A 27,850-nucleotide genomic window follows, 5' to 3' on the forward strand; every position below is an offset into this window, starting at 1 on the left:
ACTGGCCTACCTGGTTAAATAAATAAATAAAATCTTAACTTTATTGACAACACCCAAATGGATACTGTCATTAACGCAGTTCTTCAATAATTACACATAATCCTTAATGCTTTAGCAAACATTATATTAAACAGGACATTCAAATATCCTTACAATTATAATCCAAAGTAGTGTGAAATGAACTCATCATCAACCTGGAAATGGAGGTTACTCCCCTGAATTTCCCCCATTCACATTCAGAATACATTGTGAAAATCTAAAATCTTTGCTCACCATTTTTGCTCCAGGCAGATATACTACATCCATAACTATCGCTTTCCTCATTAGCAGGGAGGAGTTTCTGCAATCAAATTGCCCTCGTGCCACAATTTTAGCAAATACAGAAAGGGGCCTATATTGGAGACCAAAAGTCGTCTGGCACACTGCTTAGTGTTTCAACAACATGAATAACTTATTTCTAGCCTACAATCATCGATGTTACTACTAATGTGAAAACAAGACAAAATATGACTATTCTTGCTCATTTTAAGGCAAATGTCAAGTAATCATTACATTCATTACAGATGTCAATTGTTGTACAACATCATGGCTACGCTGTTGGCATCACCTTTTACAGTGGATTTCTGCTGTTGTGGGCCTTTAACCATCTGTATGACTTTGTCATTCACACAGGAGAGAGACGTGACTATCGTGGATCCTCTGGGGAGCCTCAACAACCTCATGATGCTGACGAGGCAGAGAAGAGTCTCTCCAGATCAGAACTCCTCAAGAAACACCAGCAGAGACCCACAGGGAAGATAATTCACCGCTGCTCTGACTGTGGGAAGAGATTCACCTCATCAGCAGGCATTAAAATTCATCGGAGAAGCCACACAGTAGAGAAAGCTTATTGCTGTACTCAATGTGGGAAGAGTTTTGATACAGCTAGCCATCTTATTGTACACCAAAGAACACACACAGGAGAGAAATCTTATAGCTGTGATGAATGTGGGAAGAGTTTTACTCGTTCAACCAGCCTGAAATTACACCAGAGAATACACACAGGAGAGAAACTTTCTAGCTGTGATGAATGTGGGAAGAGTTTTACTCATCTAATCAACCTGATAACACACCAGAGAACACACACAGGAGAGAAACCATACAGCTGTGATGAATGTGGGAAGAGTTTTACTCATTCAACCAGCCTGAAATTACACCAGAGAACACGCACAGGAGAGAAACCTTTTAGCTGTGATCAATGTGGGAAGTGTTTTACTCATCGAAGCAGCCTGATATCACACCAGAGAATACACACAGGAGAGAAACCGTATATCTGTGATGAGTGTGGGAAGAGTTTTACTTGCTTGCGCAATCTGACTCTTCACCAGAGAACACACACAGGAGAGAAACCCTATAGCTGTACTCGATGTGGGAAGTTTTTTTTTAAATCTAACCATCTGACGATACACCAAAGAAGACACACAGGAGAGAAACCCTATAGCTGTACTCAATGTGGGAAGAGTTTTGTTCAATCTGGAGAACTGAAGATGCACCAGAGAAGACACACAGGAGAGAAACCCTATAGCTGTACTCGATGTGGCAAGAGTTTTGTTCAATCTGGCAAACTGAAGATACACCAAAGAACACACACGGGAGAAAAACCTTATAGCTGTGGTCAATGTGGGAAGAGGTTTGCTGCATCTAGCACTCTGACTCAACACCAGAGAACACACACAGGAGAGAAACCTTATAGCTGTGATCAATGTGGGAAGAGTTTTACTACATCTAGCACTCTGACTCTACACCAGAGAACACACACAGGAGAGAAACCTTATAGCTGTGATCAATGTAACAAGAGATACTCTGATAAAAGATCTCTGATCAAACATCAGAAAATACATGAAGGAGTTGTTTCATGATATCAATGATATAATCTCACAATGTAGAATGTTTAAACATTTTAGAAGGAGTATTTTAATGATGTCACAATGTAGAACCCTAAACGTTTGTCCCCTGTTCTATTGATTTCAACATGATATGGATATTAGCCTCAGGGGGAAAATCCAGGCTCTGAAATGGAAGAGTTACTATTTATGAGATTTAACAAAAAGTGACTAACACAAAAAGAGCTGTTACACTTACCATGTTGGTGACCCACTGGAATCAAAATGCAACACTTCAAAATGTAGCTAGCTGTTTTCTACAAATTGTCCTCTAACCAGGGATGTACACATTACTCCCATATTCCATGTGGATTTTGAGCTGTTAGTTTAACAGGACATGCAACCTCATCTCCCTCCTCTCACACAATTGATTTCAACATGATATCGATGAGTGATGACAAATAAGTGTTGTGTTCCTTTGTTTAGCGACCCCTAAATTTAAATGTATCACTCCAAAATGTAGCTGACTGTCTTCTGCAGGTTGTCCTCTAACCAGTGAGGTAAAATATATATCCCATTTCCATGTGTTTTTTAGTTGTGTTAGTTTCAACATCACGTACAACCTGATTTCCCCCCTAATCGATATCAGTGATTTATTGCTGCTTGTGCAGTTTAAGGAGCTTGTTTAAAAAATTACAAGTAATATGATTATTGTGGGAGATGTTTGTGTATATTGTGTATATAGGGAAGGAATATATGGGAAGGTGTTTCACCTGAGCTGGCTTGTCCATCTCGTTGGTAGGAAGGTGTTTCACCTGAGCTGGTCCAGGTTCTATTTAAGAGTGTCTGGCCCAGTGCTCCAGTTGTCTTGATACATGTGGAGAGTCAACACCTTTAGTTGCTCCACCTTTTTGGTTTGCTTCCTGTCTTTAAGTTTGGTGTGGGTTTTTCTTTTGTTTTCCTCTTCTTGGGCAGATTTAGTGGGTCTCATGGTGGGTGTCTTTTATGTCCCAGTTGTTGTTACTAGTCAACTTTTAGTGGACACCCCCATAGTGTCTTTCAGAGCCCCTCCTAAAAAACAAGTTATATTTTGGGTTGGATGTTGCATCCAATTAATATTTTAATCAATGGATTTTCCTTAGAATGCTAATTCGTCTTTCAGTTGTTAATCTTATGTTTGTTGTGGTAAATATTTCTGTTTATTTTCATTGTTTTATTATTTTTTCCTGTGAAGCATCCATGTCTGGAATGTGCTGTATAAATAAAGCTTGATTTGAACATATTGCAAAAGAAATTAACCCAATGACTGACAATCAACAGACTCTTGCTAAACCAATACGTATCTTGGTCCATCTTATTATGAAAAAAGTATAAATTCAGTATATCTCCCACTATGTCAAAATAGTGCTGGTATGTACGTTTAGTATCACTTTTCAACCAACCCAGTGCATTTGTTGAAGATAAATGTTTAATTCAACAATACATCAAAGGATTCAACTACTGCAAACCGAAACAAACAAATGGATCAACCAGATCAATCCCACTTTTCCAGCCTGCTGAAGGCGTGGTGGAGTGGTAAACACCACCCCCGGCTCTACCAGGGGCTTGAGGTGGTCTCCCACAGCTCTGCTTATGTCATGTTCTGTGGCCTTGCTGTTCCATTTCTTGACTGCCCCTGCAACACAGAAACACATTTAGTCATATTATATAAAACACTCAAAGTAATGGATATGGAGCATCTATGGCCTCAGTTACACCTGGCACCTACATGTGACTTCTGTCATCTGATCTCTCCAAGCTGCATTAGGTTCAGATCTACCAGGATGGGCCTTTGACAAAGTCAGGCCACTGAATATGCATAAGCAATGTAAAGAGATGGGGTGAATGAGGGGAAAAGTACATTCTACACAAATGACCTTCATAATATCAAAGAACAAATGTGTGTCTGAGGGGAAATTAACTTCATACAGCCAAAAGGGGTGAGAAATTACACCAATATCAGTGAACAATTTGCACTAATGTAAATTAACATAGATGATGGAACATATCACCTTTTGCTGACGTGATGAACCGCTAAGGGGACATAAATATTTACCATCTAAACCATGTGTGACCTCTCACCTCTCTGGCTGTAGAAGTGTTCTTCCTAACCAGTCCCTCAACAGCTCTCTGACTGAGCTCCACCCTCACTGGGTCTTCAGAGGAGAGGAAGGCTGAGGAGGGATGGAAGGATGAATGGATCAGTCACTCAATAAAGTGTAGAGCTGCTGTCTGACAAAATCACTATTTTAGTAGTTCATTAAAGTAAATAAGGCTTTATGACTGCTGAATACCAACTATCAATCACTTAGATCATGTATTTTCAGGTAGAGATACATCCTTGAATGTCCCTAGACCTTTGAAGTTGACATTTAAAATGGTTAAGGTAGGGGTTAAGGTTAGGGTTTAGGGTAGGGATGTCCCAAGGATCCCAGATAGCATTGACCATTGTGCATTCTTCTGTCTCTTTTACATAGCAGGTGATGGGTTCTGACTTCTGAACTTGAAAATATTAAATATCCTTATTATGTGAAATTGAATGAAACAATAATGTATGTTGATGCTAATATGATGTACAATATTCCATGATGTTTCTATATGATAACAATAGAGTAATATATTTAATATGATGTACAATATTCCATGATGTTTCTATATGATAACAATAGAGTAATATATTTAATATGATGTACAATATTCCATGATGTTTCTATATGATAACAATAGAGTAATATATTTAATATGATGTACAATATTCCATGATGTTTCTATATGATAACAATAGAGTCATATATTTAATATGATGTACAATATTCCATGATGTTTCTATATGATAACAATAGAGTCATATATTTAATATGATGTACAATATTCCATGATGTTTCTATATGATAACAATACAGTAAAATATTTAATGTCATATACTATTTAACAGTTTCACTAATTCATTTTAATGAACTTAATCATTATGACACACCCCTCTCTATTGTCATTGGTTGCACTAATTGCACTGTTTGTCTACATAACCTGGTTCAAGTATTGATGACATCACCCTGAAGAAGGCATAGTGATGCTGAAACGTTGGTAAATACCCAATAAATTACTGGGAGTTTATATATGGAGTGTGCGACTTTATTTATTTTGATAGTTTATTCGCCATTAGTCAGGACCTCCTCGCAAACTATTTTTCTGGGTGTGCGCCAGCTCATGTTTTTTAAGGGTAGGTAACAACACATCCGCCACACTGATCCTCAACACAGGGGCCCCTCTGGGGTGCGTGCTCAGCCCCCTCCTGTACTCCCTGTTCACTCATGACTGCACAGCCAGGCACGACTCCAACACCATTATTAAGTTTGCCGATGCCACAACAGTGGTAGGCCTGATCACCAACAACGATGAGACAGCCTATAGGGAGGAGGTCAGAGACCTGGCCGTGTGGTGACAAGACAACAACCTCTCCCTCAACGTGATCAAGACTAAGGAGATGATTGTGGACTACAGGAAAAGGAAGACAGCACGCCCCCATTCTCATCGATGGGGCTGTAGTGGAGCAGGTTGAGAGCTTCAGGTTCCCTGGTGTCCACATCACTAACAAACTATCATGGTCCAAGCACACCACGATAATCGTGAAGAGGGCACGACAAAACCTATTCCTCCTCAGGAGACTGAAAAGATTTAGCATGGGTCCTCAGATCCTCAAAAGCTTCTACAGCTGCACCATCGAGAGCATCCTGACTGGTTGCATCCCTGCCTGGTATGGCAACTGCTCTGCCTCTGACCGCAAGGCACTACAGAGGGTAGTGCGTACAGCCCAGTACATCACTGGGGCCAAGCTCCCTGCCATCCAAGACCTCTTTACCAGGCGGTGTCAGAGGAAGCCCCCCCCCCACCCACACTCTCTGTTATCATCTATGCATAGTCACTTTAATAACTCTACCTACATGTACATATTACCTACTAACCGGTGCCCCCACACATTGACTCTGTACCGGTACCCCCTGTATATAGCCCCCACATTGACTCTGTACCGGTACCCCCTGTATATAGTCTCACTATTGTTATTTAACTTCTGCTCTTTCATTCTTGTTCCTTTTATTTAGTATTCTTATTTGTGCTTTTTAAAACTGCATTGTTGGTTAGGGGCTTGTAAGTAAGCATTTCACTGTAAGGTCAAATTCAATTTGATTTGATAGACTCGTAGTACAGAATGAATGACTGACTGCCCAGTTCAACATCAGTTCACCGTCTCACCTCATACTGTATTGGAGCAGCAGCAGCTGACTGCCCAGTTCAACATCAGTTCACCGTCTCACCTCATACTGTATTGGAGCAGCAGCAGCTGACTGCCCAGTTCAACATCAGTTCACCGTCTCACCTCATACTGTATTGGAGCAGCAGCAGCTGACTGCCCTGTTCAACATCAGTTCACCGTCTCACCTCATACTGTATTGGAACAGCAGCAGCTGACTGCCCGGTTCAACATCAGTTCACCGTCTCACCTCATACTGTATTGGAGCAGCAGCAGCTGACTTGATCGTTGATACTAATCATCATGTTTGAATCTGAGAGTAAATAGAGCCGACTACACTCTAAAAATGAAGGGTTCAACTGGAGTTGTTCTCAGATCCCCTAAGAACCGTAGGGTTCTTGGTCAATGAAAAACAGCCCCAAAAGGTTCTTCAAAGAACTTGTTAGAAGGTGGGTTCATCGAGGAACCTCCGTTGTTGCTGGACTTCTTCCGGGAACTTCGCAATTACAACTGAAAACGATGGTGACAAGTTTGGATGCGACAACAGTTAAAAAGGTTAAGTTGTGTTGATGTTTGGCTCTGAATATGTCTCGAAATAATGTATTATAATAAAATAACATACTAATAATGAATAACGAAGACAATGATAGTTTTCTGTGAATATCTTCCATAACGTTACTATAGTTAATTAACGTAAATATTAGAAAGCCGGGTTTGACCGTCGGCGTTGTATGAGCTACAGTACAGTACCGTTAGCTAGCTAGCTAACGTTATGTCCTAACTAGGCACAACTAGGTTTGGATTATTTCCTCAACTATATTCTTTCCCATATATTGTATATCGTTTCCATAAAGCCAACATGGCTTTACACTCATTAACGTAAGTTTCCAATCAAGAGCAGTTCTCACTTTTGTGATAATGAACTAGCTAACGTTAGCTTCGTTAACTAACTAATTAACTAAGTAAGGACGGTGACCTGTCCAGACGAGATGTTACAACGAACTGAATCGTCAATGGAGGTCTTCCTCTTTATATAGGCTGCTACAGCATGCAATACTATTAACTCACAAGGGGGCAGAACGTTACATGGACAATACTATCCCATTTTGGAAACGTTACATGTACAGTACTATCCCATTTTGGAAACGTTACATGGACAATACTATCCCATTTTGGAAACGTTACATGTACAATACTGTCCCATTTTGGAAACGTTACATAGACAATACTATGCCATTTTGGAAACGTTACATGTACAATGCTATCCCATTTTGGAAACGTTACATGGACAATACTATCCCATTTTGGAAACGTTACATGTACAATATTATCCCATTTTGGAAACGTTACATGGACAATACTATCCCATTTTGGAAACGTTACATGTACAATACTATCCCATTTTGGAAACGTTACATGTCCGCCCCCTTGTGGAGGGAAATTAATATCTTAGATGGTAGCTGTAGATGGGATTCAAATGCATAATGGTATTAATACAGTGTCTAGACTGCCTCTTTTGTAAATGCCCTTCAGAATCCAAACACAGTATTGCCACGCAGCAAAATGTTGAGTAAAATCTTTCAAGTCAGCCTGTCACACAATGCTATTCTCAAACATAACTAATATTAATAATCAATTAATATTTTAACCTACAGGAATATTTTCATTTTTCACATTTCTATGTTAGTTCCTAGGATTTTGCAACTCATACATTTATATCTTTCAATACTTCTAAAATGGGGTACAGGTGTAAAATAATTACAGGTTTAAAACAATTACAGGTTTAAAATAATTACAGGTGCACCTTACTAGCTTATACTATATCATAAACAGTCTTAAATAGTAAACAAAGATTCTAGTTTTCATCCAGTTCACACAGATAGCTGACTCAGCCCTGTTTACACCTCCAAGGTGCCCCCCACTTAGGAATACACACTCAGAGGCTTTTCTAAAAACTCCACTTTACGTGCTCACCACCAACAGAAAACAACTTCCATCCACTACAATGCTTCACCTTCACCAATATAAACATGGTGTCCACTGGCTGTCAACAATTAAAAACAATTAAAAAAATAATAATTACCACGAGCTTCTAGAACTCTCGTCCCCTTGGAATGAACCCAAACAAAACTCATATCCAATACGGAAAACTAAGTTCTTAATAATTTGTAGAAAACAGCTAGCTACATTTTGATTCCAGTGGGTCACCAACGTGGTAAGTGTAACATCAAATCAAATTTCAAATCAAATTTATTTTTATATAGCCCTTCGTACATCAGCTGATATTCTCAAAGTGCTGTACAGAAACCCAGCCTAAAACCCCAAACAGCAAGCAAAGCATGTGAAAGAAGCACGGTGGCTAGGAAAAACTCCCTAGGAAAAACTCCCTAGAAAGGCCAAAAACCTAGGAAGAAACCTAGAGAGGAACCAGGCTATGAGGGGTGGCCAGTCCTCTTCTGGCTGTGCAGGGTGGATATTAAAACAGAACATGGTCAAAATGTTAAAATGTTAAAATGTTCATAAATGACCAGCATGGTCAAATAATAATAATCATAGTAGTTGTCGAGGGTGCAACAAGCACGTCCGGTGAACAGGTCAGGGTTCCATAGCCGCAGGCAGAACAGTTGAAACTGGAGCAGCAGCACGGCCAGGTGGACTGGGGACAGCAAGGAGTCATCATACCAGGTAGTCCTGAGGCATGGTCCTAGGGCTCAGGTCCTCCGAGAGAAAGACAGAAAGAGAGAAAGAGAGAATTAGAGAGAGCATATTTAAATACACACAGGACACCGGATAAGACAAGAGAAATACTCCAGATGTAACAGACTGACCCTAGCCCCCCGACACATAAACTACTGCAGCATAAATACTGGAGGCTGAGACAGGAGGGATCAGAAGACACTGTGGCCCCATCCGATGATACACAACTCTTTTTTTGTTAGTCACTTTTTGTTAAATCTCATAAATAGTAACTCTTCCATTTCAGAGCCTGGATTTTCCCCCTGAGGCTAATATCCATATCATGTTGAAATCAATAGAACAGGGGACAAACGTTTAGGGTTCTACATTGTGACATCATTAAAATACTCCTACTACAATGTTAAAACATTCTACATTGTGACATTATTTCATTGATTGAGGTATTTTATCAGATTATCTCTGGTCACACTGATCACAGCTGAGGTTTCTCCTGTATGTGTTATATGGTGTGAAGTCCGCTTGTTAGACATAGTAAAACTCTTCCCACATTGAGCACAGCTATAAGATTTCTCTCCTGTGTGTGTTTTCTCTGGTGTGACATCAGGCTGGTTGACTGAGTAAAACTCTTCCCACATTGATTACAGCTAAAAGGTTTCTCTCCTGTGTGTGTTCTCTGGTGTTTAGTTAGACAGCTTTTCTCATTAAAGCTCTTCCCACATTGAGCACAGCTATAAGGTTTCTCTCCTGTGTGTGTTCTCCGGTGTTTAGTCAGACAGCTAGATGTAACATAACTCTTCCCACATTCATCACATCTATAAGATTTCTCTCCTGTGTGTGTTCTCTGGTGTGATATCAGGCCAGTTGACCTAGTAAAACTCTTCCCACATTGAGCACAGTTATAACATGTCTCTCCTGTGTGTGTTCTCTGGTGTTTAGTCAGACTGCTAGATTTAACATAACTCTTCCCACATTCATCACATCTATAAGGTTTCTCTCCTGTGTGTGTTCTCTGGTGTTTAGTCAGACTGTTAGATGTAACAAAACTCTTCCCACATTCATCACAGCTATAAGGTTTCTCTCCTGTGTGTGTTCTCTGGTGTGATATCAGGCCAGTTGACCTAGTAAAACTCTTCCCACATTGAGCACAGTTATAAGGTTTCTCTCCTGTGTGTGTTCTCTGGTGTGATATCAGGCTGGTTGATTGAGTAAAACTCTTCCCACATTGAGTACAGCTAAAAGGTTTCTCTCCTGTGTGGGTTCTCTGATGAATTTTAATGCCTGATGGGGAGGTGAATCTCTTCCCACAGTCAGAGCAGCAGTGAGTTCTCTTCCCTGTGGATCTCTGCAGGTGTTTATTGAGGTGTTCTAATGTGGAGAGACTCTTCTCTGCCTCTTCAGCATCAAGAGGTTGTTGAGGCTCCCCAGAGGATCCACGATAGTCACGTCTCTCTCCTGCGTGAACAACAAAGTCAGACAGATGATTAAAGGTCCACAAAATGAGCAAGAATAGTCATATTTTGTATTGTTTTCACATTAGTAGTAACATGATGATTGAGGGCGATGCACACACAATCTGATTGTAGAAACTCCTCCCTGCTAATGAGGAAACCGCTAGTTATGGATGTAGTATATCTGGTAATGACGAAACCACTAGTTATGGATGTAGTATATCTGGTAATGAGGAAACCACTAGTTATGGATGTAGTATATCTGCTAATGAGGAAACCACTAGTTATGGATGTAGTATATCTGGTAATGAGGAAACCACTAGTTATGGATGTAGTATATCTGGTAATGAGGAAACCACTAGTAATGGATGTAGTATATCTGGTAATGAGGAAACCACTAGTTATGGATGTAGTATATCTGGTAATGAGGAAACCACTAGTTATGGATGTAGTATATCTGGTAATGAGGAAACCACTAGTTATGGATGTAGTATATCTGCTAATGAGGAAACCACTAGTTATGGATGTAGTATATCTGCTAATGAAGAAACCACTAGTTATGGATGTAGTATATCTGGTAATGAGGAAACCACTAGTTATGGATGTAGTATATCTGGTAATGAGGAAACCACTAGTTATGGATGTAGTATATCTGCTAATGAGGAAACCACTAGTTATGGATGTAGTATATCTGCTAATGAGGAAACCACTAGTTATGGATGTAGTATATCTGCTAATGAGGAAACCACTAGTTATGGATGTAGTATATCTGGTAATGAGGAAACCACTAGTTATGGATGTAGTATATCTGGTAATGAGGAAACCACTAGTTATGGATGTAGTACATCTGGTAATGAGGAAACCACTAGTTATGGATGTAGTATATCTGCTAATGTGGAAACCACTAGTTATGGATGTAGTATATCTGCTAATGTGGAAACCACTAGTTATGGATGTAGTATATCTGGTAATGAGGAAACCACTAGTTATGGATGTAGTATATCTGGTAATGAGGAAACCACTAGTTATGGATGTAGTATATCTGGTAATGAGGAAACCACTAGTTATGGATGTAGTATATCTGCCTGGAGCAAAAAATAGTGCGCAAAGATTTTAGTTTTTCACAATGTATTCTGAATATTACAGCGCATATCAGGACAAGATCAGGAGTGCTACTCAAGGAAACTCACATTAAGCTCTGTGTCTATTCACTAATTCACCACCGTGGGGGAAAACCCAGGGGAGTTCTCAGAGGCTGACAGCAAAAATAGCCTCCATTTACAGGTTGATTATAAGTGCATTTCACATTACTTTTGGATTAGAATTGTAAGGCTCGTTTGAATCTCCTGCTTAATATGTTTGTGTTATTGTCGCAAATCAACTGCTTTATACTTAAAAAACACTTCAACCAGTTAAATGCTCCTTGGCTAGCTTTTCCATCAGCCTGACAATGAGGGTTTGAACAGTAAGTGTTTAACAAACAATAACATAGTAGAGGTCGACAGAACCCTAACCCTAACTCGACCGATTATGATTTTTCAACGCCGGTACCGATTATTGGATGACCCCAAAAAAAAAACATTAAATCGGCCGATTTTAAATATATATTTGTAATAATGACAATTACAACAATACTGAATTAACACATTTATTTGAACTTAATATAATACATCAATAAAATCAATTTAGTCTCAAATAAATAATGAAACATGTTCCAGTTGGTTTAAATAAATAATGAAACATGTTCCATTTGGTTTAAATAAAGCAAAAACACAGTGTTGGAGAAGAAAGTGAAAGTGCAATATGTGCCATGTAAGAAAGCTGACGTTTAAGTTCCTTGCTCAGAACATGAGAACATATGGAAGCTGGTGGTTCCTTTTAACATGAGTCTTCAATATTCCCAGGTAAGAAGTTTTAGGTTGCAGTTATTATAGGAATTATAGGACTATTTCTCTCTATACCATTTGTATTTTATACACCTTTGACTATTGGATGTTCTTATAGGCACTTTAGTATTGCCAGCATAATCTCAGGAGTTGATAGGCTTGATGTCATAAACAGCGCTGTGCTTCAAGCATTGCTAAGAGCTGCTGGCAAACGCAGTAAAGTGCTGTTTGAATGAATGCTTACGAGCCTGCTGCTGCCTACCACCACTCAGTCACAGCTCAGTCAGACTGCTCTATCAAATATCAAATCATAGACTTAATTATAATATAATAACACACAGAAATACGAGCCTTAGGTCATATTCAATTTAATATCGCTCTTCAAAGACCCAGGAAGGGGTGGAGCCAAACAGGTGTTGTACCTCATTTCCCTCCTTCAGGGAACAGTAATTATAGTCATAAAGTTACACTCCCTTTCAGTCGGTCAACTTCGGTACAACATACTATGGGGAAATACAATCATTCCTCATGCCGACCCAAACAGATACTAAATGAAACGGCCCCTGGCAGACCACCCAGACCTGACCCCACAAGATGCTTCAGTTCTGTCAATTTATTAATTGTCTTTTGTTTGAAACACTCCTATCAATGTTGAGTAAGGACGCACACCTAATTACCCATATAGAAGTAGGACTAGTCTACCTGGTTACACATATAGAAGTAGGACTAGTCTACCTGGTTACACATATAGAAGTAGGACTAGTCTACCTGGTTACACATATAGAAGTAGGACTAGTCTACCTGGTTACACATATATAAGTAGGACTAGTCTACCTGGTTACACATATAGAAGTAGGACTAGTCTACCTGGTTACACATATAGAAGTAGGACTAGTCTACCTGGTTACACATATAGAAGTAGGACTAGTCTACCTGGTTACACATATAGAAGTAGGACTAGTCTACCTGGTTACACATATATAAGTAGGACTAGTCTACCTGGTTACACATATAGAAGTAGGACTAGTCTACCTGGTTACACATATAGAAGTAGGACTAGTCTACCTGGTTACCCATATAGAAGTAGGACTAGTCTACCTGGTTACACATATAGAAGTAGGACTAGTCTACCTGGTTACACATATAGAAGTAGGACTAGTCTACCTGGTTACCCATATAGAAGTAGGACTAGTCTACCTGGTTACACATATAGAAGTAGGACTAGTCTACCTGGTTACACATATAGAAGTAGGACTAGTCTACCTGGTTACCCATATAGAAGTAGGACTAGTCTACCTGGTTACACATATAGAAGTAGGACTAGTCTACCTGGTTACACATATAGAAGTAGGACTAGTCTACCTGGTTACACATATAGAAGTAGGACTAGTCTACCTGGTTACCCATATAGAAGTAGGACTAGTCTACCTGGTTACACATATAGAAGTAGGATTAGTCTACCTGGTTACACATATAGAAGTAGGACTAGTCTACCTGGTTACACATATAGAGTAGGACTAGTCTACCTGGTTACCCATATAGAAGTAGGACTAGTCTACCTGGTTACACATATAGAAGTAGGATTAGTCTACCTGGTTACACATATAGAAGTAGGACTAGTCTACCTGGTTACACATATAGAGTAGGACTAGTCTACCTGGTTACCCATATAGAAGTAGGACTAGTCTACCTGGTTACACATATAGAAGTAGGACTAGTCTACCTGGTTACACATATAGAAGTAGGACTAGTCTACCTAATTACACATATAGAAGTAGGACTAGTCTACCTGGTTACCCATATAGAAGTAGGACTAGTCTACCTGGTTACACATATAGAAGTAGGATTAGTCTACCTGGTTACACATATAGAAGTAGGACTAGTCTACCTGGTTACACATATAGAGTAGGACTAGTCTACCTGGTTACCCATATAGAAGTAGGACTAGTCTACCTGGTTACACATATAGAAGTAGGACTAGTCTACCTGGTTACACATATAGAAGTAGGACTAGTCTACCTGGTTACACATATAGAAGTAGGACTAGTCTACCTGGTTACACATATATAAGTAGGACTAGTCTACCTGGTTACACATATAGAAGTAGGACTAGTCTACCTGGTTACCCATATAGAAGTAGGACTAGTCTACCTAATTACCCATATAGAAGTAGGACTAGTCTACCTGGTTACCCATATAGAAGTAGGACTAGTCTACCTGGTTACCCATATAGAAGTAGGACTAGTCTACCTGGTTACACATATAGAAGTAGGATTAGTCTACCTGGTTACACATATAGAAGTAGGACTAGTCTACCTGGTTACACATATAGAAGTAGGATTAGTCTACCTAATTACACATATAGAAGTAGGACTAGTCTACCTGGTTACACATATAGAAGTAGGACTAGTCTACCTGGTTACCCATATAGAAGTAGGACTAGTCTACCTGGTTACCCATATAGAAGTAGGACTAGTCTACCTGGTTACCCATATAGAAGTAGGACTAGTCTACCTGGTTACACATATAGAAGTAGGACTAGTCTACCTGGTTACACATATAGAAGTAGGATTAGTCTAATAGCCTACAGCTGTGTCTGTCCCAAACTCACTGGCGCAGGAAACTCTGTGGGCCCAGAATATTTTATACAATGTTGCAAGCTTGCCTTCTTCAGTTTCAGGCTACCCAGTTGATAGTAGATACAATGTTTCAAAATCATTGTAGACAGGCCATGTGCAGCCAATGTGATTTATAAGGTATTTATTTTGATCAGGATATTTTCTAACTGCAGTCTGCAATGTTTTTATTTGTTGGCTATTTTTACATAGTTGGCAATAAAAGTTACTTTTAGATTTGTATAATTTATATTTAGATTTAGATAGAATGTAGATTAATCACAGACAATGATTTTGAGATACTATTAGGAATTAAAATGAAACTGTTCCACGAAAATGAAAATATGAAAATCATAACTGGCACCAGATCAGTAGAAATGGTCAGATAAATTGGCACCAAATGGAAAAGGTTGCTGACTGCTGGTGTAGTCTATTACCAGAAACTATAGGAGCATAACGACTGCTGGTGTAGCCTATTACCAGAAACTATAGGAGCATAACGACTGCTGGTGTAGCCTATTACCAGAAACTATTGGAGCATAACGACTGCTGGTGTAGTCTATTACCAGAAACTATAGGAGCATAATGACTGTAGTCTATTACCAGAAACTATAGGAGCATAACGACTGCTGGTGTAGACTATTACCAGAAACTATAGGAGCATAACGACTGCTGGTGTAGCCTATTACCAGAAACTATTGGAGCACAACGACTGCTGGTGTAGCCTATTACCAGAAACTATAGGAGCATAACGAGTGCTGGTGTAGTCTATTACCAGAAACTATTGGAGCACAACGACTGCTGGTGTAGCCTATTACCAGAAACTATAGGAGCATAACGACTGCTGGTGTAGACTATTACCAGAAACTATAGGAGCATAACGACTGCTGGTGTAGCCTATTACCAGAAACTATAGGAGCATAACGACTGCTGGTGTAGCCTATTACCAGAAACTATAGGAGCATAACGACTGCTGGTGTAGTCTATTACCAGAAACTATAGGAGCATAACAACTGCTGGTGTAGCCTATTACCAGAAACTATAGGAGCATAACGACTGCTGGTGTAGCCTATTACCAGAAACTATAGGAGCATAACGACTGCTGGTGTAGCCTATTACCAGAAACTATAGGAGCATAACGACTGCTGGTGTAGCCTATTACCAGAAACTATAGGAGCATAACAACTGCTGGTGTAGCCTATTACCAGAAACTATAGGAGCTTTGTGGGCTATACTCGGCCTTGTCTTCGGACGGTAAGTTGGTGGTTGTAGACATCCCTCTAGTGGTGTGGGGGCTGTGCTCTGGCAAAGTGGGTGGGGTTATATCCTGCCTGTTTGGCCCTGTCCGGGGGTATCATCGGATGGGGCCACAGTGTCTTCTGATCCCTCCTGTCTCAGCCTCCAGTACTTATGCTGCAGTAGTTTATGTGTCGGGGGGCTAGGGTCAGTCTGTTACATCTGGAGTATTCTCTTGTCTTATCCGGTGTCCTGTGTGAATGTAAATATGCTCTCTCTAATTCTCTCTTTCTCTCTTTCTTTCTCTCGGAGGACCTGAGCCCTAGGACCATGCCTCAGGACTACCTGGCATGATGACTCCTTGCTGTCCCCAGTCCACCTGGCCATGCTGCTGCTCCAGTTTCAACTGTTCTGCCTGCGGCTATGGAACCCTGACCTGTTCACTGGACGTGCTTGTTGCACCCTCGACAACTACTATGATTATTATTATTTGACCATGCTGGTCATTTATGAACATTTTAACATCTTGACCATGTTCTGTTATAATATCCACCCGGCACAGCCAGAAGAGGACTGGCCACCCCTCATAGCCTGGTTCCTCTCTAGGTTTCTTCCTAGGTTTTTGGCCTTTCTAGGGAGTTTTTCCTAGGGAGTTTTTCCTAGCCACCGTGCTTCTTTCACATGCATTGCTTGCTGTTTGGGGTTTTAGGCTGGGTTTCTGTACAGCACTTTGAGATTTCAGCTGATGTACAAAGGGCTATATAAATAAATTTGATTTGATGATAACGACTGCTGGTGTAGCCTATTACCAGAAACTATAGGAGCATAACGACTGCTGGTGTAGCCTATTACCAGAAACTATAGGAGCATAACGACTGCTGGTGTAGACTATTACCAGAAACTATAGGAGCATAACGACTGCTGGTGTAGACTATTACCAGAAACTATAGGAGCATAACGACTGCTGGTGTAGCCTATTACCAGAAACTATAGGAGCATAACGACTGCTGGTGTAGACTATTACCAGAAACTATAGCTTAACGACTGCTGGTGTAGCCTATTACCAGAAACTATAGGAGCATAACGACTGCTGGTGTAGCCTATTACCAGAAACTTTAGGAGCAGAACATCAGAATGTACGAAGGCCAGCAGCAGCGGGAGGAGTAGGCTAAGGAAGAGGTTTTTCTGATGGTTAGGCTATCTATATTCAGAGGGGTGTCATCAATAGCCCATAATGACAAAGTGAAAACAGGTAAAAAACAGAAATACCTTATTTACTGAAGTATTCAGACCATTTGCTATGAGACTCGAAATTGCTTTCAGGTGCATCTTGTTTCCATTAATCATCCTTCAGATGTATCTACAAGTTGTTCGGAGTCCACCTGTGGTAAATTCAATTGATTGGATATGATTTGGAAGGCACACACCTGTCTATATAACGTCCCAGAGTTGACAGTGCATGTCAGAGCAAAAACCAAGCCATGAGGTCGAAGGAACTGTCCGTAGAGCTCCAGGACAAGCTTGTGTCGAGGCACAGATCTGGGGAACGGTACCAAAAACAAATTCTGCAGCATTGAAGGTCCCCAAGAACACAGTGACCTCCATCATTCTTAAATGGAATACTCTTCCTAGAGCTGGTCACCAGGCCAAACTGAGCAATTGGGGGAGAAGGGCCTCGGTCAGGGAGGTGACCACAAACCTGATGGTCACTCTGACAGAGCTCCAGAGTTCCTCTGTGGAGATGGGAGAACCTTCCAGAAGGACAACCATCTCTGCAGCACTCCACCAATCAGACCTTTATGGTAGAGGCCAGACAGAAGCCACTCCTCAGTATAAAGCATATGACAGCCCTCTTGGAGTTTGACAAAAGGCACCTTAAGACTCTAAGACCATGAGAAACAAGATTCTCTGACTTGATGAAACCAAGATTGAACTCATTGGCCTGACTGCCAAGAGTCACATCTGGAGGAAACCTGGCACCATCCCTACGGTGAAGCATGGTGGTGGCAGCATCATGCTGTGGGGATGTTTTTCAGCAGCAGGGACTGGGAGACTAGTCCGGAAAGTATTATGTGAAATTATTTTGATGTGATATTTAAATATTGTGTGAAATTATTCTGAATTGATATGAAAGTATATGTGAAATTATTTTGATGTGATATGAAAGTACAGCAATTTATGTTTCTAGAAACGTATTGCAATTGAGAATCGATTCACATTTAGATGGAATATTTGGCTATTTTACCTGAACAGAGCCAGTCTACCTCTGAAAATAACATACAGTCCTTGGACCTTGAGGAGTAACGGGGGCAGCAATCAGCAGTAGAAACAATAACAAAGCGTACTCCCTGCCCGTTTCAGTAAAAAGCTGAGGGATGGGGCTGGAGAAATGTAACCATCCATGATATCAACATTCTAGTTTTAACCATGTTTTGAGGATATACAGTGTTTGTTTATATTTACTGATGAACATTGGAGTAAATAAAAGCTTATATTTTGGGTTCTGATGGGGTACGACAGTTGAACTAAGCTCATGAGGCATTTATAAGTGATTTATTCAAGAAACAGATGGGTACATATCATTAATGTATAAGTCCCTAAATGGATGTAACAACTGCTGATTGCCCCTTTAAGAGAACATCTTGGGCTAATCTAATAGGAGATATTAAGGACTACAGTATTTCAGGCATTGTCATTGGATGCATTTGATCAATTGTTAACGTTTTGTTGATGGTCCACTCTTGATGTTCTACACGTTACAGTGTAGCTTCAGCCATTCCTACAGAACAACATTAAAGTGTAGAACCCCTTTACTGCATATTGGTTCAACGACTGCAGAGACGGTACTTACTGGTGTTAAACAGATCTCCAACCTCCTCTTCTACCTCCTTCTCCTCTTTCAATGTGACAGTAATCTCCCCCTCCTCCTCTTTCACTCCAAAAACTGCATCCTCCTCTTTCTCTTCCTCCTCTTCTTTCACAGTAACATCCTTCTCCTCTTTCACTCTGAACGCGTCTTCCTCTTCTTTCACTGAAACGTCTTTCTCTTCTTCTTTCACTGTAACAGCCTCACCCTCTACTTGTTTTTGTATTGTAACAGCCTCCTCTTCCTCCTCCTCCTCCTCTTTCACTAGAGCTTCTTTCTCCGTCCAGCAGACCTCTGCTTCTTTAGCAGGAGGAGAGTAGCTTAGTGAACTCATGGTCGGGGATGTTAGCTAGTTAGCATTAGCGACTAGCCTAGTTCTAAGCTAACTTAGCAAACCAGCTAGCTGACAAACAACGTAAATATATCATTAAATGGTCCAACAAGTACATACGACAGAAGTGTGTTTAATACACAGAGACTAATATACACCAAAACAGTGTAAAGAGCGTGAATGTTGTAGCTATGTTTGTTAGAAAGCTACCGAGGTGTCTGACTAGCTGTTGTTGTTGAAGGAGCGTCCCGTCCACTAGATTATACGTCACACTGGCAGCATCGCCTGAACCTAAAAGACGCACATCGCCATCTGCTGACTGGACTGGGCAACGCAGTTGAGGAACCAAACGTTTATTTTTCATTTATTTCATAAAAGTTTAATATTATATTAAGTCGTTCAAAGAGAAGCATGTGTTGATTGATTCGTGTTTAATGAGTGAGAATTTAAAACCAACTTTACACCCACTACATATTTGCATTGAACCATACTTCTGACATGGATCATTTTGACCCCAGAGGCATATCTTTTATCATGGCCAAAATGTGGTTTATTCAATTCTTTCAAATTTTCATGTCTTTGTCAATCAACTTGTTCTTAATAAATCTAAATCATGGTTTAGTGTTTCTGTATCAAAATGGACTTTTAACAAATTCAAATCCTTTGAAGTCATTTTGACACCAGCCAAAAGCACCTTTGATAAATAGGACATTTATTTCAAATCAAAATCATATTTTATTGGTCACATACACGTGTTTAGCAGATGTTATTGCGGGTGTAGCGAAATGCTTGTCTTTCTAGCTGCGACAGTGTAGTAATATCTAACAAGTAATATCTAACAATTTCACAACATATACCCAATACACACAAATCTAAGTATTTGAATCTAGGTTTCTCTGTAGACATGATCCATCCCACCAGAGGGTGGAGGGGCTCCTGTATCAGTGGTTTTGACCAGATAGACACCTGCAGACACACAGTATAGTGCCTCCCATGTACTCTCCTAAGATTGGACCTTTCTATACCACGTATCACATGACTGTGTACAAAACTGCCAGCGGTAGAAAACTCTACCAGGGGTATACAGTGCATTTGTTAAGTATTCAGACCCCTTCACCTTTTCCACATTTTGTTACATTACAGCCATATTCTAAAATTTAATAATTTTTCCCCTCATCAATCTACACACAATACACCATAATGACATCACAATACCCCATAATGAAAAACCAAAAACAGTTTTTTTTACATTTTTGCACATTTATTTACTGAAGTATTCGTACCTCAGCCAGGATTGTGAATGGTTAGGAAATAATATGTCATGTTTTACTAGTACCTCAGCCAGGATTGTGAAATGTTAGGAAATAATATGTCATGTTTTACTCGTACCTCAGCCGGCATTGTGAATGGTTAGGAAATAATATGTCATGTTTTACTCGTACCTCAGCCAGGATTGTGAAATGTTAGGAAATAATATGTCATCATTTACTCGTACCTCAGCCAGCATTGTGAATGGTTAGGAAATAATATGTCATGTTTTACTAGTACCTCAGCCAGCATTGTGAATGGTTAGGAAATAATATGTCATGTTTTTACTAGTACCTCAGCCAGCATTGTGAATGGTTAGGAAATAATATGTCATGTTTTACTAGTACCTCAGCCAGCATTGTGAATGGTTAGGAAATAATATGTCATCATTTACTCGTACCTCAGCCAGCATTGTGAATGGTTAGGAAATAATATGTCATAATTTACTCGTACCTCAGCCAGCATTGTGAATGGTTAGGAAATAATATGTCATGTTTTACTAGTACCTCAGCCAGCATTGTGAATGGTTAGGAAATAATACGTCATGTTTTACTCGTACCTCAGCCAGCATTGTGAATGGTTAGGAAATAATACGTCATGTTTTACTCGTACCTCAGCCAGCATTGTGAATGGTTAGGAAATAATATGTCATGTTTTACTCGTACCTCAGCCAGCATTGTGAATGGTTAGGAAATAATATGTCATGTTTTACTAGTACCTCAGCCAGCATTGTGAATGGTGTCTGATGCAGTGACATACTAGACCATGGCAGTAAATCTAATACTTAGGTGTTTTTAGGCATGAAAGGTCTGTGTTGTTTCTGTGGTTATAAGTTACATCTCTGGCCATGCTGGCAGGGTCTGAATCAAACCCAATGTCCAGTAGGATTGATCTGTTTGATCCAATTGTTTGTTTCAGTTTCCAGTAGTTGAATCCTTTAACATATTGTTGATTTCAACATTTTTCATTTTCAACAAATGAACTGGGTTGGTTGAAAAGTGATACTAAACTTACATACCAGCACTATATTGACATAGTGGAAGATATACTGAATTTATACTGTTTTTCATACTAAGATGGACCAAGATACGTGTTGCTTTTGCACATATTTGTTCATTAGTTTTGCAAAAGTCTGTTGATTGTCAGTCATTGGGTTCATTAGTTTTATATGTTCAAATCAAGCTTTATTTATACAGCACATTTCAGACATGGATGAAACACAATGGCTTCACAGGGAAAAGAAAACAAAAAAACAATGAAAATAAACAGCAATATTTACCACAAACATAAGAGGATAAAAAAAATGAAGAATAACAACTGAAAGACTAATGAGCATTCTAAGGAAAATTAATTGATTACAATATTAACAATTGGATGTTATATTCAACCATAACGAGATGGACAAGCCAGCACAGGTGTAACACATACTGACTAACTGAGGTGACACCAATCAGTGCGTCCTACGTGCTAACGAGCTAGACGTGCTAACGAGCTAGACGTGCTAACGAGTTAGACGGGCTAACGAGCTAAAGTCCAACCTCAAAACATAAATGGAAAAACCAAAGCCTGTAACACCTTCCACCTTAAGACAACAAATATATCCTATATTTTTGATGGACAAGTTTGCTCACCACCAACAGAAAACAACTTACATTTCATATTAAAATCAACAAAAATGCTTCCCTTCTACAATATAAACATGGTGTCCACTGGATGTCAACAATTAAAAACACGTATTTCTAAATAATAATATACAATCGTATTATTTTTTTCTCCTTTTTCTTTCTATAGAATCCTAAATCCCACTAGCTTCTAGAACACTCGTCTTCCTAAAACTCACTAGCTTCTAGAACACTCGTCTTCCTAAAACTCACTAGATTCTAGAACTCTCGTCTTCCTAAAACTCACTAGCTTCTAGAACTCTCGTCTTCCTAAAACTCACTAGCTTCTAGAACTCTCGTCCCCTTGGAACGAGCCCAAACAAAACTCATCTCCAATACGGAAAAACGTGCAGTCAAAATAAATTGTGATCCATGGCAACGGACTGGCTAAACGCAAAACACAAATCTTTTTGACTGCCCACCTTTGAGACAATCAGCAACCAAGTTGTCCTCACCACAGACATGTCTGATTTCAAGAGGAAACTCCTGCAATATCCGTAGTAACTTTCCACCTCATTGCAGAGCTTCTCTCTCTTTTCAGTGTTCACTAGATAGGCATGTTGTTGGATCGGGGCCCAGTCCCCAATGTCATGCTCTAGTACACTTGGGTTGGCACATCTGAGAATTAACCCTGATATTCTAAAAGCAGGGCAACAGTGATGCATTTACATTTAAGGGTCGCTGAACAAAGGAACACAACACTTATTTGTCATCACTCATCGATATCATGTTGAAATCAATTGTGCGAGAGGAGGGAGATGAGGTTGCACGTCCTGTTAAAACTAACAGCTCAAAAACCACATGGAATATGGGAATAATGTGTACATCACTGGTTAGAGTACAATTTGTAGAAAACAGCTAGCTACATTTTGAAGTGTTGCATTTTGATTCCAGTGGGTCACCAACGTGGTAAGTGTAACAGAACTCTTTTTTTGTTAGTCACTTTTTGTTAAATCACATAAATAGTAACTCTTCCATTTCAGAGCCTGGATTTTTCCCCCTGAGGCTAAAATCAATTGAACAACAAACGTTTAGGGTTCTACATTCTGACGTTATTAAAATACTCCTACTACAATGTTAAAACATTCTACATTGTGACATTATTTCACTGATATCATGAAACAACTCCTTCATGTAGTTTCTGATGTTTGATCAGAGATCTTTTATCAGAGTATCTCTTCCCACACTGATCACAGCTATGAGGATTATGTCCTGTGTGTGTTCTCTGGTGTTTAGTTAGACAGCTAGATGTAGTAAAACTCTTCCCACACTGATCACAGCTATAAGGTTTCTCTCCTGTGTGTGCCCTCTGGTGTGCCGTCAGACAGCCAAACGTACTAAAACTCTTTACACATTGATCACAGACATAAGGTTTATCTCCTGTGTGTGTCCGCTGGTGTACTATCAGGCTGTTTAGCTGAGTAAAACTCTTCCCACATTGATTACAGCTATATGGTTTCTCTCCTGTGTGTGTTCTCTTGTGTATAGTTAGATAGCTAGATGTCGTAAAACTTTCCCCACATTGATTACAGCCATAAGGTTTCTCTCCTGTGTGTGTCCGCTGGTGTACTATCAGGCTGTTTAGCTGAGTAAAACCCTTCCCACATTGATCACAGCCAAAAGGTTTCTCTCCAGTGTGAATTCTTTGATGTATTTTAAGGCCTAGTGAAGAGTTGAATCTTTTCCCACAGTCAGAGCAGCAGTGAGATTTCTCTCCTGTGTGAACTCGCTGGTGTTTCTTGAGGAGTTCTGATCTGGAGAGACTCTTCTCTGCCTCGTCAGCATCATGATGTTGTTGAGGATCCCCAGGATCCCAATAGTCCCGTCTCTCTCCTGTGAGAACAAAGTCAGGCAGATGGTTAAAGGTCCACAACAGCAGAAATCCACTGTTTATTTGAGGTAAAAGGTGATGCCCAGAGCATACCCATGAAGTTGTACAACAATTGACGTCTGTTAAAATATTTGACAATTAAGACAGTCAACTTAGCAACAATCATATTTTGTCTTGTTTTCACATTAGTAGAAACTAGAAAAGTTTTTAAAGTTGTTGAAACCCTAAGCAGTGTGCCAGATGACTTTTGGTCTCCAATATTGGCCCCTTTCTGTGTTTGCTAAAATTGCGACACGAGGTCAATGCGCACACAAAAATGATTGCAGAAACACTTCCCTGCTAATGAGGAAACCACTAGTTATGGATGTAGTATATCTGCTAATGAGGAAACCACTAGTTATGGATGTAGTATATCTGGTAATGAGGAAACCACTAGTTATGGATGTAGTATATCTGCTAATGAGGAAACCACTAGTTATGGATGTAGTATATCTGGTAATGAGGAAACCACTAGTTATGGATATAGTGTATCTGGTAATGAGGAAACCACTAGTTATGGATGTAGTATATCTGCCTGGAGCAAAAAATAGTGAGCAAAGATTTTAGTTTTCACAATGTATTCTGAATATTACAGCACAAGATCAGGAGTGCTACTCAAGGAAACTCACATTAAGCTCTGTGTCTATTCACTAATTCACCACCGTGGGGGAAAACTCAGGGGAGTTCTCATAGGCTGACAGCAAAATTAGCCTCCATTTACAGGTTGCTTATGAGTGCATTTCACATTAAATATGGATTATAATTGTAAGACTCGCTTGAATCACCTACTTAATATGTTTGTGTTATTGTCGCATATCAACTGATTTATACTTAAAAAACACTTCAACCAGTAAAATGCTCTTTGGCTAGCTTTAACATCAGCCTGACAATGAGGGTTTGTACACTAAGTGTTTAACAAATTGGCCCATAACTTCACCTAACAATAACATAGACCAACTGTAAGACCCATAACTTCACCTAACAACATAGACCTACTGTAGGACCCATAACTTCACCTAACAACAACATAGAACTACTTCACCTAAGACTATATATAATTTTATATTTCAGGTGAAACATGGAAACTAACATGTCTTTGTCATGACATTTCATAATCTGATCACCAGATAATTTTGTGAATAATCCCACTAGGCTACTCTGTAATGTGTTGTCATTCTAAATGTCCTGAATAAAGGAAAATAGCTCTGTGTGTTGTACAATAGCCTATCCATCAAGGAACAGTTCTCTACACATTATGAGCTAAGTATCTCTGTGCACAAACAGAGTAATGAGACCCTACTGTAAATCAGCCAGACAGTAACACATTATAAACATCGATTTGTTTGGGATGTTGGATCCAACGTGGAGCACGGCATAACTGTCTTTACCAGAGTAATGAATGAAGAAGCACTTTGGTTGTTGTTGCATGTCGTGATGTTTGTCATGTGACTGTCATTCAGAAAATGATTTCCTGGATCAGCTGATGATAGTTGAACATGTGACTGTAACTAAACAGCTACAGTATTAAGTATTATGTGTAATTATTGAAGAACGACGTTAATGACAGTATCTATTTGGGTGTTGTCAATAAAGTTAAGGTGACTCTCGGTTAGAGCCATTGGATTTAGCAAACTCTGAAATTATTTAGGATTTCTGTGCCCATAAAAACTGTTTTGCCAGCGTAACATAAGGAGACACTAAATGTTACGTAAGTAGAGAGCATTTCAGAGATCTGAATACAAAAAACGGTCCTAACAGGACAATAACCTAAACCACAAGGCCAAATCTACACTGGAGGAGCTTACCAAGATGACATTGAATGTTCCTGAGTGGCCTAGTTACAGTTTGGACTTAAATCATCTTGAAAGTCAATGGCAAGACTTGAAAATGGCTTTCTAGCAATGATCAACAACCAACTTGACAGAACAGGAAGGATTTTAAAAAGAATAATGAATATTCACATGAAGATCAGCCTCCTATTGGATGACATCACGACTTCCCATCAAGCCAACTCCTTGGAGACCTTACTATGACATCACTCACTCCTTCTAGTTTGCAGTTGTTAAAAAAACACTATTTTGCCCAAAACATTTATTTGTTTCCCATTAGTGTGTTTATACTTTACTGTATTTATATCACTTTTCAACAGGAAAGGACGTCATGAACAATTCATACAGTACAACAACATATTCAAGTGTAGAATGCCCTTTTAAAATCACACATTAGTTCAACAACTGCAGAGTTTGTGTCCCTGTTTTATCAGATATTACTCACTGTATTTACTGGTGTTAACCAGATCAATGTCCCTGTTTTATTAGATAGTACTCACTGTATTTACTGGTGTTAACCAGATCAATGCCCCTGTTTTATTAGATAGTACTCACTGTATTTACTGGTGTTAATTAGATCAATGCCCCTGTTTTATTAGATAGTACTCACTGTATTTACTGGTGTTAATCAGATCAATGTCCCTGTTTTATAAGATGGTACTCACTGTATTTACTGGTGTTAATCAGATCAATGTCCCTGTTTTATTAGATAGTACTCACTGTATTTACTGGTGTTAAATCAGATCAATGTCCCTGTTTTATTAGATAGTACTCACTGTATTTACTGGTGTTAATCAGATCAATGTCCCTGTTTTATTAGATAGTACTCACTGTATTTACTGGTGTTAATCAGATCAATGTCCCTGTTTTATTAGATAGTACTCACTGTATTTACTGGTGTTAACCAGATCAATGTCCCTGTTTTATTAGATAGTACTCACTGTATTTACTAATGTTAATCAGATCTCCAGTCTTCTCTTCTTCGTCCTCCTCTAATGTGACAGTAATCTCCCCCTCTTCATCCTTCATTCCAAAAACGTCTTCATTTTCTTTCACTTCCTCCTTTTCTTTCACAGTAACATCCTCCTCCTCTTTCACTCTGAACGCGTCTTCCTCTTCTTTCTCTGTAACGTCTTTCTCTTCTTCTTTCACGGTAACAGCCTCACCCTCTACTTCTTGTTTTACTGTGACATCCTCCTCTTCCTTCTCCTCTTTCACGACAATGTTCAGCCCCAGAGCTTCTTTCTCCGTCCAACAGACCTCTTCTTTAGCAGGAGGAGAGTAGCTTAGTGAGCGCATGGTCGGGGATGTTAGCTAGCTAGGCTAGTGCTAACTTAACCAGCCAGATAGTTGACTTACAACGTAAATATTAAATTAAATGGGGTAGCTAGTTGTTTACACATAAGTATGTCTAAATCACAGTTACAATTAAACCAGGAAAGTGTCTAAAGAACTTGAATGTTCCGACTTTGTCGGCTAGCGAGCTACCGAGGTGGCTGCAGTTGTTGAAGAAGCGTTCCGTCCACTAGATTATACGTCACACTAGAAACATCGCCTGAAAGACACATATCGCCATCTGCTGTCTGGAGGGAGGAAACGCAGTTGAGGAGGGAAAACTATTTTTATTCTTCATTGAATTATAATATTATAAAGCAGTTTAGGGAAACGTTTTTTTCTCTCCATTAAATATTAATATTATATCAACACGTACAAAAAGCAACAAGTGCTGTTTGATTAATTCCGTTTTTTATGAGAATTTAAAACAAACTCTACATCTACTCCACTGTATTTACTGGTGTTAATCAGATCAATGTCCCTGTTTTATGAGATGGTACTCACTGTATTTACTGGTGTTAATCAGATCAATGTCCCTGTTTGACTCAGTCAAAAAACAAGATATCAAAATAAGCACCTAGTTATTAATACCCTTGATAAAGATGAGCAAAAATGTAT

At 39.4% G+C, this 27,850-nt stretch overlaps 1 protein-coding gene across 1 annotated transcript; it reads right to left on the reverse strand.

The window, feature by feature from the left end:
* Positions 1 to 21,687: 21,687 nt before the first annotated feature.
* Positions 21,688 to 27,383, reverse strand: LOC145875860 (uncharacterized). The gene is made up of 2 exons (XM_082971661.1): positions 26,839 to 27,383; positions 21,688 to 24,031 (listed from the first exon to the last, which is right to left on the reverse strand). The coding sequence occupies exons 1-2, from the start codon at positions 27,194 to 27,196 to the stop codon at positions 23,313 to 23,315; spliced, it is 1,077 nt and encodes a 358-aa protein (XP_082827787.1). The 5' UTR covers positions 27,197 to 27,383; the 3' UTR covers positions 21,688 to 23,312.
* Between the last annotated feature and the right edge of the window lie 467 nt (positions 27,384 to 27,850).

Source organism: Salmo salar, unplaced genomic scaffold (genome assembly GCF_965601325.2).
Source record: "Salmo salar unplaced genomic scaffold, fSalSal1 ptg000377l, whole genome shotgun sequence".
Lineage (NCBI taxonomy): Eukaryota > Metazoa > Chordata > Actinopteri > Salmoniformes > Salmonidae > Salmo > Salmo salar.

What these genes read in the sequence shown, in the direction of transcription:
- LOC145875860 (XM_082971661.1), bottom strand. Translation starts at nt 27,196, where the DNA reads ATGCGCTCACTAAGCTACTCTCCTCCTGCTAAAGAAGAGGTCTGTTGG. An exon ending in GATTAACATTAGTAAATACA is followed by an intron (nt 24,032 to 26,838) that starts GTGAGTACTATC and finishes TTGTTCTCACAG; the next exon opens with GAGAGAGACGGGACTATTGG.